This window comes from Alosa alosa, chromosome 13, assembly GCF_017589495.1.
Source record: "Alosa alosa isolate M-15738 ecotype Scorff River chromosome 13, AALO_Geno_1.1, whole genome shotgun sequence".
In the NCBI taxonomy this organism is placed as follows: domain Eukaryota; kingdom Metazoa; phylum Chordata; class Actinopteri; order Clupeiformes; family Clupeidae; genus Alosa; species Alosa alosa.
In genome coordinates, this window is record NC_063201.1 from 15,222,964 (window position 1) to 15,237,232 (window position 14,269).

Genomic DNA, 14,269 nt, shown 5'->3' on the forward strand with positions numbered 1-14,269 from the left:
AGGCCCCTCTCTTTTGGGTGAAGGTTTTTGTTTGGGTCCAAACTAATCCTGTAAACACACTGCCCAAACCACACTTTTTGAAACCTGGTCCCAGGGTTGAAATGATGTCAGTTTGTTTGCCAAACCTCAGCTGCGTATTGATGATGTCACTGCCACACCTCAGCTATAGTGATTGCTTATAGTATTGCCTAACAATACTAGTTTTCATACAGTAGGATAAATATCACTGGTGCTGCACAGCGCCAATAGCTTATCATGACTTGGTGCACTGAACAGTGTTTTCCCTGTGTTTTCTTGATGCATTCTAGCAACTGTCAGTGACGTGAGAGAACTAGAACTTGGGAAGGCCTAGCGTTTAGTAGCCTATGCACTTGCGGTGATAGCCAAAACTAATGTGAATCGCGGACCATCCTACAACCAAAGAAAGTTAAGGAGATTATTTGTACCTGCGTTAGCCAAATAAAGGACGTGACTGCACCCTTCACAAACCGTAAAAATGATGTTTATTAGTTTTACAGTTGACAGTTCACTATCAGTCCACACAAACAATTCTGGTTTCCTTGCACTAGCCATTTTCATCGTAGCCTACTCAGTCTGTTTGTATAGCCTACAGCACGCAAGCTTTGGTCAATTTCTATAACAGTGCCACCTATAGGCCTGGGATATGAAGTAACGTGTTGAGTCGTGTTGAGATGGATCCGTTTGGACGCAAATATTCTTGATACGGTCCCAGGGAAGACTAAAGAAAAAAAGATCGGTTTGGTACGTGTGGACTAGCCCTAAGAAGCAGAAATATTTCAGCCTAATGCAAAAAACACCTGGCGGTGGTGACCATGAATGCCTCTCAGCCAACACACACAATGAGCCCAAGGGTGCTTCGTGGCGCCCTCCTTCAGACGGAATGCAAGGCACGTTTTACACGCTAATTTCTGCCTTGCCACAGGGGGTTTGGCCAAAGTGCACAGCTGGCTGGTGGTGGCTGCTTTAGAACAAGTCGTGAGGGGCTGGCATGCTCCTAATATAAATGCTGTCAACACGAGGCCAGCGTGACCAGACATAAACTAACTAGAGCCCACTGGGAATGGCTGATCACAAATGCACAATGAGTGGACTTTTTAGGAAGATGGGTAGTCAGTGTGGGAAAGAGTAGATGATAAGAGGTGTGGGGGCTATCTATGTTAATGTGTGTGTGTGTGTGTGTGTGTGTGTGTGTGTGTGTGTGTGTGTGTGTGTGTGTGTGAAAGTTGTGGGAGTCCTTCAGGTGAGTGAGAGTGCCAGGCTCGATTACATGGCGTGGATGATTTGTGCTTTGGCCTGCGGGCACCACCTGACAGTGATGGACATTGCAGAAAGTAACCTGGCACAACTAGAAGCTAACCTGGGGAGATTGGCAGTTTGGCTTAGGCTGTTAGAAAATGTTGCATGCGTGTGTGTGTGTGTGTGTGTGTGTGTGGTGATTTTTATTGAAGGTGTAGACTGAGCGAGTGAGTGAGGGATGGAGACTGACAAAGAGAAAATGAAGAGAAAGAGAGCTTGGTGGAGTGAAAAAAAGTACCCAGTGCAGGGAGACGGATTAGGTCGAGATCAAGTGATTTGAGTTTTAAGGCGAAACAGACTGAGGAATTAAAGGTCACTGAGTACAAAAGAAATCAGCAAAGAGCTAAGACACAGAGTTACAACGCAAGGAGGAGAAGACGGCAAGAAGAAAATGAACACAAAATATTGATGGGAATGAATGGAGTACAGAAATGGAAATACAAGAAAGACCTTTGGCAGAGTAAGAGCCACCAAGCACTAAAATCAGTATTTTTTTTCAATCTGTCAAATTCAGAACACAGCGTAGGAAACACTATAAAGATGTGAAAACTGCAAACCGTCGAACCTTATACGAAAACTTTAATGACAGACCAAACTTTCGGAGCTGGCATGCAATCGTGATCGATACAAAGTGAGGTGGTATTTAATTTTTGATTTTGGACACAAAATACAGACTCAGTGTGCAATGGCCTTAACGAGAGAGTGAGTGTGTACTAGTGAGTGTGTACTAGTGAGTGTGTACTAGAGAGTGTGTACTATAAGAAAGAGTGTGTACTATGAGAATGAGGGAGTGTGTACTGTGAGAATGAGAGTGTGTGTGCATACTATGAGAAGGAGAGAGTGAGTGTGTGCTATGAGAATGAGAGAGTGTGTACTAGGAGAATGAGAGCTTGTGTGTGTACTCTGAGAATGAGAGAGTGTGTACTATGAGAATGAGTGAGTTTATACTATGAGAATGAGAGCTTGTGTGTGTACTGAGAATAAGAGAGAGTGTGTGAGAATGAGAGAGTGAGAGTGTGTACTATGAGAATGAGTGAGTGTGTACTATGAGAATGAGAGAGTGTGTACTCTGAGAATGAGAGAGCGAGTGTGTACTCTGAGAATGAGAATGTGTGTGTAATCTGGGTGCTGTACCATATCCGTGCGAGCGCTTCATGTGCAGCTTCATGTTGCTCTTCTGGGTGAAGCCGATGCTGCACACCTCACACTTGTAGGGCTTCTCCCCGGTGTGCTTGACACGGTGAACCTGCAGTGCGCTCTTCTGGTTAAACGCCCGGTCACACTGCGTGCACTTGAAAGGACGCTCTCCTGCAGGACGCACAAAAAGACAAGCAATTATAATTACATCAGCGGCCATTTAGCTGACATTCTCCGCCTGGTGCAACCTTGTGGTCAGATGCCTTGCTCAGGCTGACTTGGTGGAAGGAAGAACTTGTTACATTTTGGAGTAGATCAGGATCACAGGGAGAATCCACAAATGTATTAAATTACATTGTGAGCTGGTATAGTATAAGTATATATACTCTTTTGATCCCGTGAGGAAATTTGGTCTCTGCATTTATCCCAATCCGTGAATTAGTGAAACACACTCAGCACACAGTGAACACACAGTGAGGTGAAGCACACACTAATCCCGGCGCAGTGAGCTGCCTGCTACAACGGCGGCGCTCGGGGAGCAGTGAGGGGTTAGGTGCCTTGCTCAAGGGCACTTCAGCCGTGCCTACGGGTCGGGGTTCGAACCGGCAACCCTCCGGTTACAAGTCTGAAGCGCTAACCAGTAGGCCACGGCTGCCCACGGTGCTCTTCTAGTTCTAATATGGGGTGGTGGCCACCCATAAAAATGTAAAAAAACATAAAAATATGTTTTGTATTTAGCGTTAGCCTCTACAATAAGTTGGTGTCATTTATTATCATATAGTAAGGTTGAGGAGATTCACATGATTTGACCCCCCACCCCCACACACACACACACACACACACACTTTTCTCACATCTGCACATGTGACCATGAGCTTCACCACATTCGTCCATTCGTCACAGTAACAGGGGCGGTGGGTAGCGTAGTGGCTAAGGAGCTGGGCTAGCATGCAGTAGCCTCAAAAGTTGTGTGTTCAATTCCCGTTGTACCCTTGAGCAAGGCACTTAAGTGAGAGTGAGAGTGTACTATGGTGCTCCGAGGACAGTGGCCCCTGACTTATTATATGGCTCTTCACAATGCTAGAAGAACGCTCCATTGACTTGAATAGGATTTCCCAAATGTTTTACGGTAAATTATTTTCATGTAATTACCGCTGTTAATGGCAACAAGTTTTGTGCTTCTGATTTAAGTCTTCCATATCACTTTGCAAGTAGTCCATCACTTTGTGCAATGGAACTTTATTCCGAAGTGAAAGCAGGCGGTTGATCAGCTGTGTTCTAAAGAATGTTTGAGCCACGACGAAACGGTAACAAATAAATGTAAAGAGACATATCGTGGAGTTTATTTTTTTGTTTTGGCAAGTAGCCATATAATAAGTGGGATAATGTATAAAACGCCTGTCATTATCAGACCGGCGTTTCTATACATTATCCCTTACGTATATAAATTGCTTTGGATAAAAGCGTCTGCTAAATTAATAAATTTAATGCAAATGTAGGTACTAACGGAACTGAAGTCTCAATAACTAACCTTTGATGGGTCTCTATCACAGTGAGGCAAGCTCAATTCAAGACCCCAGCATCTTTGTCATTCATGTGATAATTCCTCTTCTCTCTTTTATCAGGGCAGGCTCTGATGTACGCTCTGATATCCGCTCCCATTCACTCCCTGCCACTGAGAAGATTATTTAAGGATAAGAGGCACAGGTGCACGTATGCTGATCATGTGCATAGATGTGCATCGTAAGAGTATATATACTTATACTTATATATAGCATAAACTTCCTACTTTGCACAACCTTGCAAATCGCATATGCAATGCTATACTCAGTTGCTCTCTCTCTCCCTCTACTCTCTGTCCTTCCTTTTGGAACGTCACACACACACACACACACACACACACACACACACACACACACACACACTTTTCATTCAATGCAAAGATGTGCTTTCATTGCATATCCTGTTTGCTTTGTGTTTGTATGTGACTAATTTGGTAACTGGGATACAGATAGTGGGAGAAGGAGATGGAAAGAGGGGAAAATCACATTAATTTACGTGTATAAGTAATAGGAATGTTGGAAAATATTTTTTTTAAGGAATATCTGGGTTCATTGAATTTAACATAGAATTTTAGAACCTTGAAATGTTGCGGAATGGAATCTTATGTTAGAATGTTCAAAAACCCACAATTTTAAGGGCTAGTTTTGTCTTCCACTTTTTTCTGTGTTTTTTCTTTTTATGCAACTTTTTGGCCATGTACCTTGTGTGTTTGTTTGCATCTATGTGAAAATTGTAAAGTGTCTTTGGGTGCCTTGAAAAGCACTAATTAAATGCATAATTATTATTATTTCAGTTTTATTGGTTTCCCATCACCTGATCCACTTCACCCAGAGAGATGACAGCTCTCATATGCATGTATGACCTCAGCCTATGTGGATTTATAGGATTACTGGCAAAACGACAGAACAGTCTATCTGACCACAGGCTGATAAAACATCAATATTTGACCACCCTCGTACTGCCGCTGCACAGTACATACAAGAAAGTTAGATTTAGAAAAACTCCTTGTACTTTCAGTGGTGTGTGAAAAACAAATCTGCAGGATTGGACAATGACAAACAGTCCTCGTAGTAAAACATTTTCTCGGCATAATCATGCACTTTTTCCATTGGGCTTGGCTGCATGAGAACAGTTATGCAACAACAACAACAACAACAACAACAACAACAACAACAACAACAACACATTGCAAGGCACCCAAAACTTCACAGTGAAGGGGAACCTCACTAACCACCACTGATGACTAAAATGAGGGATCATTGTATGAGGACAAGACTTAGATAGATAGATAGATAGATAGATAGATAGATAGATAGATAGATAGATAGATAGATAGATTTATTGATCCCCAGGGGAAATTCAAGGTCTCAGTAGCATACAGACATCACACACACATTCACTAACAGCAGAAAAAAGTAATTAAAAGTATGCAATATAAAAAACACAACTAAGCAATAAGGACAGTAGAAGATCAAGAATATCCTAAATATACTAAAATACAAATTATACTAAATAACACTTAATCCAAATCAATTCTAAAAACAGTATCCACATAGTGGGTGATTAATCAATCAAGAGGCGCTTGCAATGACTGAGACAGGGACTGAGCCTGTGATTCTCTGTGCATAGTAAGATGTGGACATAGGTGCTCTGTGTGAGTGAGTGTCATGGTGATGGTGCAAATGAGTAAGGGCAACAGGGCAACAGTGCAAGAATAAAGTCAATATATCAATATATATCTATATATATAACTATCTTAAGAAAAGGTATAAGTGTGGCCACAGTTCGGCTGTGGCATGGGGGGAGGGGTTATGCATTTGTGCTAATATAACACGCAAACAGTGAGGCAGAAAGACAGTGGTAAAAAGTGGCTGGTGGACATACAGTATCCAAACATGGAGGGGGTGAAGAGGCAGACAGACTATGCGGAGAAGTCTATCTCACCTCTTCCCTTAAGTGAAGCATTGAACAGTTCAATGGCCCTGGGGACAAATGACTTCCTTAGTCTGTCTGTTGTGCAAGGCAGTGAGGGAAGTCTCCAGCTGATCAGGCTCTTCTGCTTTACAATAGTGCTGTGGAGTGGATGACCCTCATTGTCCAAGATGTTGATCAGTTTGGGGGTTCAGGGTCCTTTTGTCAGATATTCAAGTGATGCACTCCAGTTCAGCTCCCACTACAGAGCCAGCTTTCCTTACCAGCCTGTCAAGTCACCCCGCATCCTTCTTCTTTGTGCTTCCTCCCCAGCATACCACTGCATAGAAGAGGACGCTGGCAACAACAGACTGGTAGAACATCCTGAAGAGCTTGCTGCACACATTGAAGGACCGCAGCCTCCTCAGGAAGTACAGCCTGCTCTGCCCTTTCTTGTAGAGTGCATCAGTGTTGGCTGACCAGTCCAGTTTATTGTCCAGGTGGAGACCCAGATACTTGTAGGTGCTTACCACCTCCACATTGACCCCATCAATGGAGACTGGTAGCAGAGTAGGCTTAAACCTGCGGAAATCCACCACCATCTCCTTGGTCTTTGAAGTGTTGAGTTGAAGATGATTGAGTTTGCACTATTGCACAAAGTCCTCCACCAGGCTCCTGTACTCCTCCTCCTGCCTGTTCCTGATACACCCCACAATTGCAGTATCGTCAGAAAACTTCTGCATGTGGCATGACTCGGTGTTGTAGCAGAAGTCAGATGTGTACAGGGTAAACAGGACTGGAGAGAGCACAGTTCCCTGTGGCGCTCCGGTGCTGCTGATCACAGTGTCAGAGAGACAGTTCTTCAGTCTGACAGACTGTGGTCGCTCGGTCAGGTAATCTGTAATCCAGGTTACCAGGTGAGCGTCCACACCCATCTGCAAGAGCTTGTCTCCCAGTCTGAGGGGTTGAATGGTGTTAAAAGTAGGGCTGAAACGATTCATCGAGTTACTCGAATAACTCGATTACAAAAATAACTCGAGGCAAAAACCCTGCCTCGAAGCCTCGTTAAATTCCTATGGCCGCACTATCTGGCGCAGAGATCTGATTGTTCCACACGGACCGTTGTTCAGGAAGCACACCACTAGCTGGCGTGAATCGTGATACATTCTGAATTTGCTGGCGATGATTATGGAGTCAAGATGTCCATAAATGGCAGAGAATGTCTAAAGTTTTCAAGTAAAGTTTTGGGATCATTACATACTCAAAAAGGAAAAGAACAAGCATCTGAACCGAAAACATCCACTCCATGCTGTTTCACCAAGCGTCAATAAAGTAGGCTATCTATCAATCTATCTAGCCTTTCTATCTATCTACATAGCCTATAGCCTACACATTGATGTTGGCTGATTTTAATCACTACTGTATTTGTAGCGATGTTGTGATATAATGTTTAGCTTTGATGGTTTTAAGTATTAAACTTATTGACGTTCAATTGCAAGACAGTATGCCTAAAAAAGAACCCCTTCTTATACACATGCATGCACCCTCATCTTCCCTCACGCACCGCACGCGTGCACACACACACAGGTTGCTAGGTTACCATAGCAAATAGGCTCACCCCAGAAATTATTTTTTAGTAGCCTCATGGTAAAATTATTTGTTAGTAGCCTAATGGTAGGCTATTTTTTAGTAATGGTTAAATTATTTTGTTAGTAGCCTAATGCCAAATGCTGCAGGTGTAGAAATCTATATAAAACAGATATTTACTTTGATGTCAGGTCTAGATTACAGCATGAAACTTGTTGTGCATATTAATACATTAAATTGCTTTCCCTCTTCTCCCTCCCAGCACTTCACAACATAATATGGACAGCTTTGTTCGCCCAGCTAAGTCATGCACTAAAGGTTGCAATTTTACAGAGAGCATTTTGAACATTATTTAATTGTTGGCACTGGCACTGGCACTTATAAACACTAAATGGGTAAATTGCAATAAATGGGCTTAGTTTTGGAGTCAAATGTTGGAGTTAGAATAAATACCTCTGCTTGATCATTTTTGTTTTGTGTTGTTTTGGTTGTTTAAAAATGCAAAAAAAAAAAAAAATATCTGATTAATCAATTAATCGATCGATAAAGTGCTAGATTAATCGATTACAAAAAGAATCGATAGCTGCAGCCCTAGTTAAAAGCACTTAAGAAATCAAAGAACATGATTCTCACAGCACTTTTCCCCTTGTCTAGGTGAAAATGAAACTTCACGTGTTTGAAGGATGCATCCTAAATTCTTCAAGAAAGCATCAGTGTAAGATGTTTCATGCAACTGACCAGCAGGCAATCTCATGCCATATTGGCAATGAATGGGCAACTTGCTGCAGGCTACATGCAGCCATTCTAAAAACAGTTAACAGCTATTACAGTCAGGGCCTGTGGATGCAACACAACCAGTGGTCCATGAAGGCATTGCTGGTGGTCCCTGACCATGCATTCAATAATGTAGTCCCACTGTGTGAATCACTATTTATATTCAGCTGTGGTCTTGATGTGGCTTCATTAGCCAGAAAGGTGGTCCCTGGGTCACAATCGGTTGAAAAGCCCTGGGAGTCTGAATCCTGCCCAATGATTGTGTGAGAAAAGTAATCTTGGGAAGTGTGGCTGTGTAAGACTGTTTGTCTTACCTTGGTGTGAGATATATGAGTGATAAGTATACAGTGTATGAGTGATGTGAGATTTACCTATTCCTTGCTATATTATATATATGGAGGAGAGGTGTGTGTATGTGTGTGTGTGTTAATTGTACTTGTGAGGGGAGGTTGCGCGTACCTGTGTGAGTCCTGTTGTGTCGCTCCAGCTGGCTGGGCTTGGCAAAAGCTTTGTCACAGGAAGGACACTTGAACACACGAGGCCTCTGAGAGCTGAGAGAGGGGCCGTTCTGGTGCACATGCTCATGTTCCTACAGGTCACACACACACACACACACACACACACACACACACACACACACGTTAATTCACTGAGAATTGCTCACACGGTCATTACATGATGTACAGTACACTATTCAGTTAGGTTGGAAGACGGAGAATTATGTCTGATATTTTACAACTGCAGAGGCACAATACCAAAAGGAAGTCTTAAAAAACGGAAAAAAAAGAAGTTACAAGAGTTGAATGACATGAATGAACAGTTGATTGATAGTTTGTCTCTAAACAAATTGAGTGTGTCCTTGTCCTTGACGCCTTCTGAACTAAATAATTCCCCTACCTTATAAAACAACTGCTACACTGTTTAGAATCAGCTAGCCAGGAAGCCAGCCAAAACAAATCCACATCAGAACAAGATGTTGAAACCCTGAGATCACTTTTATTATCGAGTACACCGTAGTGGTCATTGTCCTCATGGGGCTCCTCCTGTGATCCTCCATTACTGCATCTCTGATAACCCACTGAGGATTCTTTACAAAACAACCTGTGGAACTTTGCAGTCACTTGTCTTTTATTTGATGGCTCTTCTGAGAAACAAAGTCCTTTTCAAAAGATCCAAAAACACACACACACACACACACACACACACACACACACACACACTGACACACACACACTGACACACACACACACACACTTTTATTACTTTAATTTCAGGAATCAAGGAAAACAAGCAAAGCGTAAAAGTGCCATACTGCACGCCAGACAGCGATAACACTGTGAGCTGTGGAAGAATCGGGGGAAAAACAAACATCAATTTTAGCTGACACCCAATTTTCTGGGTAAAGGCCATTAATGCCAGACTGGTGGCCCCCAACAGACCAAGTCTAGCAGCCACCACCCAATTAAGTGCAACTATCCATAAACTTCTCACCATATAAAGTGGACAGAAGTGTTTTCTCACTTTCTAATGACAGGCCCTCGTATTTGAATACATACTATGCATATGCCACAAGCAGCAAATGTGCTTAGTGATAAAAAGCCATAAAGGGCCAGGCAAGTTGTATGACCTCCGAAGAACATCTATGATTTAACTTTACATATAGGACACAATAGCTGTTCAATTATGTTCCTCTCCTGAGCTGTGAATGGAGCGGTCCTGAAATGCTTGCTAAATAACTTGCATCTGACACCTTTAAATTGAAGTTGCAATGCAATCCATTTTGAGGTAACAGGTTTAATTTACCAGTAGTAGCGCAATAGCAATGGATTTTCATTTTAGACGTTTCTACTGAATGACAATACAATCCGCAAGAGCAAGACAAGGCACAGTTCTATTCCAAATGACTTTTTGTGGGCTGCCATCACTGTCAGCCAAAGTGTATTCCAAAGCGACTCCTTGACATTTTCAGATCACTCGCTCAGCTTCATTTCTAACCTGGGTGTAAATAAGCCGCTTCCAAAAGCTCCCCACAAAACTCCTGGTGTATTACTCATGGAGCTAAATCCTCCGTCGCCGAAGCACTGGGGCGGATCCACTAAGCCCGGGCGTAGCTCTTCCTAATTCAACACCCTTGACATGGCTAAATCTCTTCTTCTCACAAGGTGATCTTAAATCTCTTACATCAACCGTGACAAAACAGGCATAAATTGTCACACGCAGCAGACATATCAGGGCCTCTCTACGGTCGACATTAGATGCAGAGATGATGAGGTCACACTTTCAGTGCCCTGGTAGATCTTGTTGCCACACGCCATATTGAAAGGCCATTAATCTGTCTGTGGATGTCACGCTACCGTTCCCCTTGTCAGGCACCTTTGACGTGTCTATATAGTTATAAAAGGGGGGACATTTGTGTGCACAGAGCCATGGAGAACAGCTGTATAAGTGGAATTGGTCCATGGTTATATCCCCACAACTGAGTGCGAAATCGATAGAGGGAAGAGAGAGGGGGAGATAGATAGATAGATAGACAGAGAGAGAGAGAGAGAGAGAGAGAGAAGAGAGAGAAGAGAGAGAGAGAGAGAAAGGCGGTTCATGGACTGATACAGACAGGGGATGAATTGATGAACTGACACTCATACGGCTGACTCACCTTTTAACGACACAGATGAAGCGAGAGAGGAAAAAGAAGGATATAGAAAGTCGCTTAAACCAAAAAGGTCGACAAAAATAGAGCAAAACAGACAGACAGAGGACAAGAAGAGGGGAAGGAAAGAGTTAGCCAAGAGGAAACGAGTGAAGTTTTTCTTTTTTTCCCTTCTCTTTTTTTATTCCATCCCTGGTGATTAGCTGTGACAGAGAGGGTTGGATTCCGTTCCAGTCACACTCACAGGGGCCGGCGGAGCGTTGCATTCCATAAATGAGACGCGGAGGCTTCCGGAAGCCAGATGCGTGAGGAATTGAGAATGAGCTGGGGCCATTTGGGCTGAGCTCCTCTAGCTCGACACATTCATCTACGTGATAAGACGGTTCTGCTCAAAAAACAGCTTTAAGTAGTTAGAGCATCCGTTTATGCTGGGCCCTTTTCAATGCTGCTTTTATTCAAAAGGGACTTACAGTAGATATCAGGGAATGTGTTCAACCAGTACTCTTCCCCTAACAAAGGGAACATATACTGTATGCTGGACATTGGGAATGGATAGCATCATCCAACCACAAATGCATCGTGCTTCCTTTAACAATTATGTACACATCGACACAGCCATTACACACACACAAACACACACACACACACACACACACACTTTTCTCTAAGAGCCTCTCTAAATAGTCGAGAGCAAGCCAAACGTGGAGGGCTTTGTGAAGCCACGCAATCATCTGCGTGAAACAGGGGACACTGTTTAAATGCTTATGGGTCAAGGGACCAGAGAGGAGACCCACGCACCAACTGGCCTACTTTACTTCACCACTGCACATCTGGGCAAAACTGGTGACCACAACAGCTCTTCAATGGCCACAACCTCACCCATAACCCCTGATGTAACCGTTCAGTTTTCCCTGACCAAGAGTCAGTGTCGAAACACGAGGAACTGGTTTGAGATGTGGCACTAACTCCGAACCCTCACGGACACTAGGTTGGTGGAAAAGTGATAAATGCTTCCTTATATATCTGTTGATCTGTTGTGGAGAGGAACAAAGACAGTCTGTTGTGCTGTTGGGGAGACAGGGGGTGAGATGGTGAGACAGGGTTGGAGTTGCAGCGTATTCTAACTGCATGCAAATGACTGACTGTGGTGTATGAGACTGTAACTGCGATTTTAATGCTCTCCGTCCACATTCAATCTGTTACATATGCAGGTCCACTGAGTCATATTTCTCGTTCAAAATAGCAGAACAGCGTGAGCGACAGAAGGGAAACAGAAATGGGGCGTCCGACACAAGTTCTGCTCAAAACGTTGATGACGCTCACTTGCATCGCATGCAGTTCGGACACGATGTTAGATGAGAAGAGAAGGGAAAAGGGAATTTTTGAAGACTGATTCAGCTCAGAGAGTGACTAGAACAAAGACTGTGGTCAAGGGTTAGTGCTCGAGGGCTGGTCTATTAAATGGGGAATGCTTCAGAAACGAAATGTCCAGAAAAACAGGATTTCTTTTGTTTCACCTGGATAGCCAACTGGTTCTCCCTGTCTGACTCCATCGTCACCCTATCTCATACTGTACTCCTACACACACACACACACACATACACTGCAGTCTATCGATGTGTATATTTATAATTCAGTGGTTGTCTGGTGTCTGAACCTATTTAATGCATTTCCCCAGCAGAACACTAACAGGTCAGGTCACAGCTACAGTACAGAGAGTGGGTGGATATCTCTAGAGATGGGTAGCGCACAGACTGCCAATAAGAGTGTGTGTTTGTGAGTGTGTGTGTGTGTGTGTGTGTGTGTGTGTGTGTGTGTGTGTGTGTGTGTCTGTTAGTTTAAGTTACACAGATTTAAGATTAGAGAGCATGATTATTTAACTGTCTCTCTTGAGGTTGAATATATGTGTGGGTTTGAGGGTGAAGAAGCAATCTGGAGCTGCCAACATATTTTTTAAGCTTAAAATGAGCTCAAGAAATATAAGTCATTATAAGATGGATTTGTAATTTTCAATTCAATTAATCAGTGAGCTACATTTGGGTGGGTGGAGGGGTCTTGAATGAAAACAGGATCCAATTAATAACATATAACAGACTTAATCTACAAGGCATTAACATTAACATTATGAATCTTGGAAGTTAATGGGACAAAGTCTGAAGGGAAACTGCTGCGTGGTCCAAAAAGTTCTTCTGGCTCTGTTGTAGGTTCTTGTGTGTCTGTGTCTGTGTGTGTGTGGCAGCAGAATTCTAATGAAGCAGAGTCAAGCAGCCACATACTCTCACTACACAAGTTACCCCACCAGTTACCCCACAGGACACATACGCTTCCGCTGACGTACACTGGCGCACTTGGCTGCCGCTGTCGACCGGAGGCCTCTGTTTGTTTGTTTCCCTCTGGATTCTATGAAATTCGCTACGCTAAATCCGCCTTAGTCCTGTTGATTTAAAACTATTATCTGACTTAAGTGACTTTTGCTGCCTACAAACACCCTGGAACTAACCTTTTATCACCTGTGGACTGACTTCTCCCTCCTGGGCACCCAGCCTTTTTACCAGCCCCACTCGGGCCCGGCCTGCCGAGACCGCCACAGTTCTCTCCGGCGTGTCGGTGTGTAAGTCTCCCCTTCTTCACTGTTTACGCTCGGTTGCATTCTCGCTAGAGTTGGCTGGCGTTGACCTGCCATCACTAGCGTGGGCTGTACTGTACGTCTGTGAGCTGCTGGTTTCAACCTGGCTGTGTGTTCTGCTGGCTAACCTGTGGTCCATGGATGACTGATCATGCGTCCCATCCTGTACCTTCCAGTCCTTTTACGGACACTGTGGATTATCTACTTTTACTGCGTCTTCACTCCGTCGCCTTTGATTATGGAATTACCTGCATCCAAACTTTTATACATGAACCCGCCGTCGCTGCAACTCCCTGTTGGAACTCACAAACTCTGCGCTAGCCTTGGCATCGCTCGTCTGCGACCCCGCTACCTGCATCGTAGCTCCCGCCGCAAAGTCCTCCTAACGTCTCCAGCGCCTGGTGCCATTCCTACCATCATCTCGGTGCTGCCCTCCTGCTCGTTGACTAGGCGTCGATGGCATGATACGACTGTGCCCCGGAATCTTCTCCAACTCTCCCCGTCCCCACTGCCTGCGTCTGCAACATCTACTAAGCGCATCCCAGTGCATTGGTCTTCTCGCCCCACGACTGCCAGATCTCGCCCGACACGTGGAATTTAGCACAACCTCTCTCCGTCCACTGAAGTATCAAGGATTCACGCCGTCTACCCCGTCCGAGCTAACTACACCTGTTAAATTTGCCCTGCTCGGTCGTTAGTTAACAAGG

At 43.9% G+C, this 14,269-nt stretch overlaps 1 protein-coding gene across 1 annotated transcript in view; it reads right to left on the minus strand.

The window, feature by feature from the left end:
- LOC125306209 (zinc finger protein 236-like) overlaps positions 1–14,269 on the minus strand; it is an 89,915-nt gene that overhangs the window by 3,767 nt on the left and 71,879 nt on the right. The window contains 2 exon segments of the mRNA XM_048261433.1: positions 2,452–2,625; positions 8,749–8,878. Of these exon segments, the coding sequence (XP_048117390.1) occupies positions 2,452–2,625; positions 8,749–8,878 (304 nt within the window).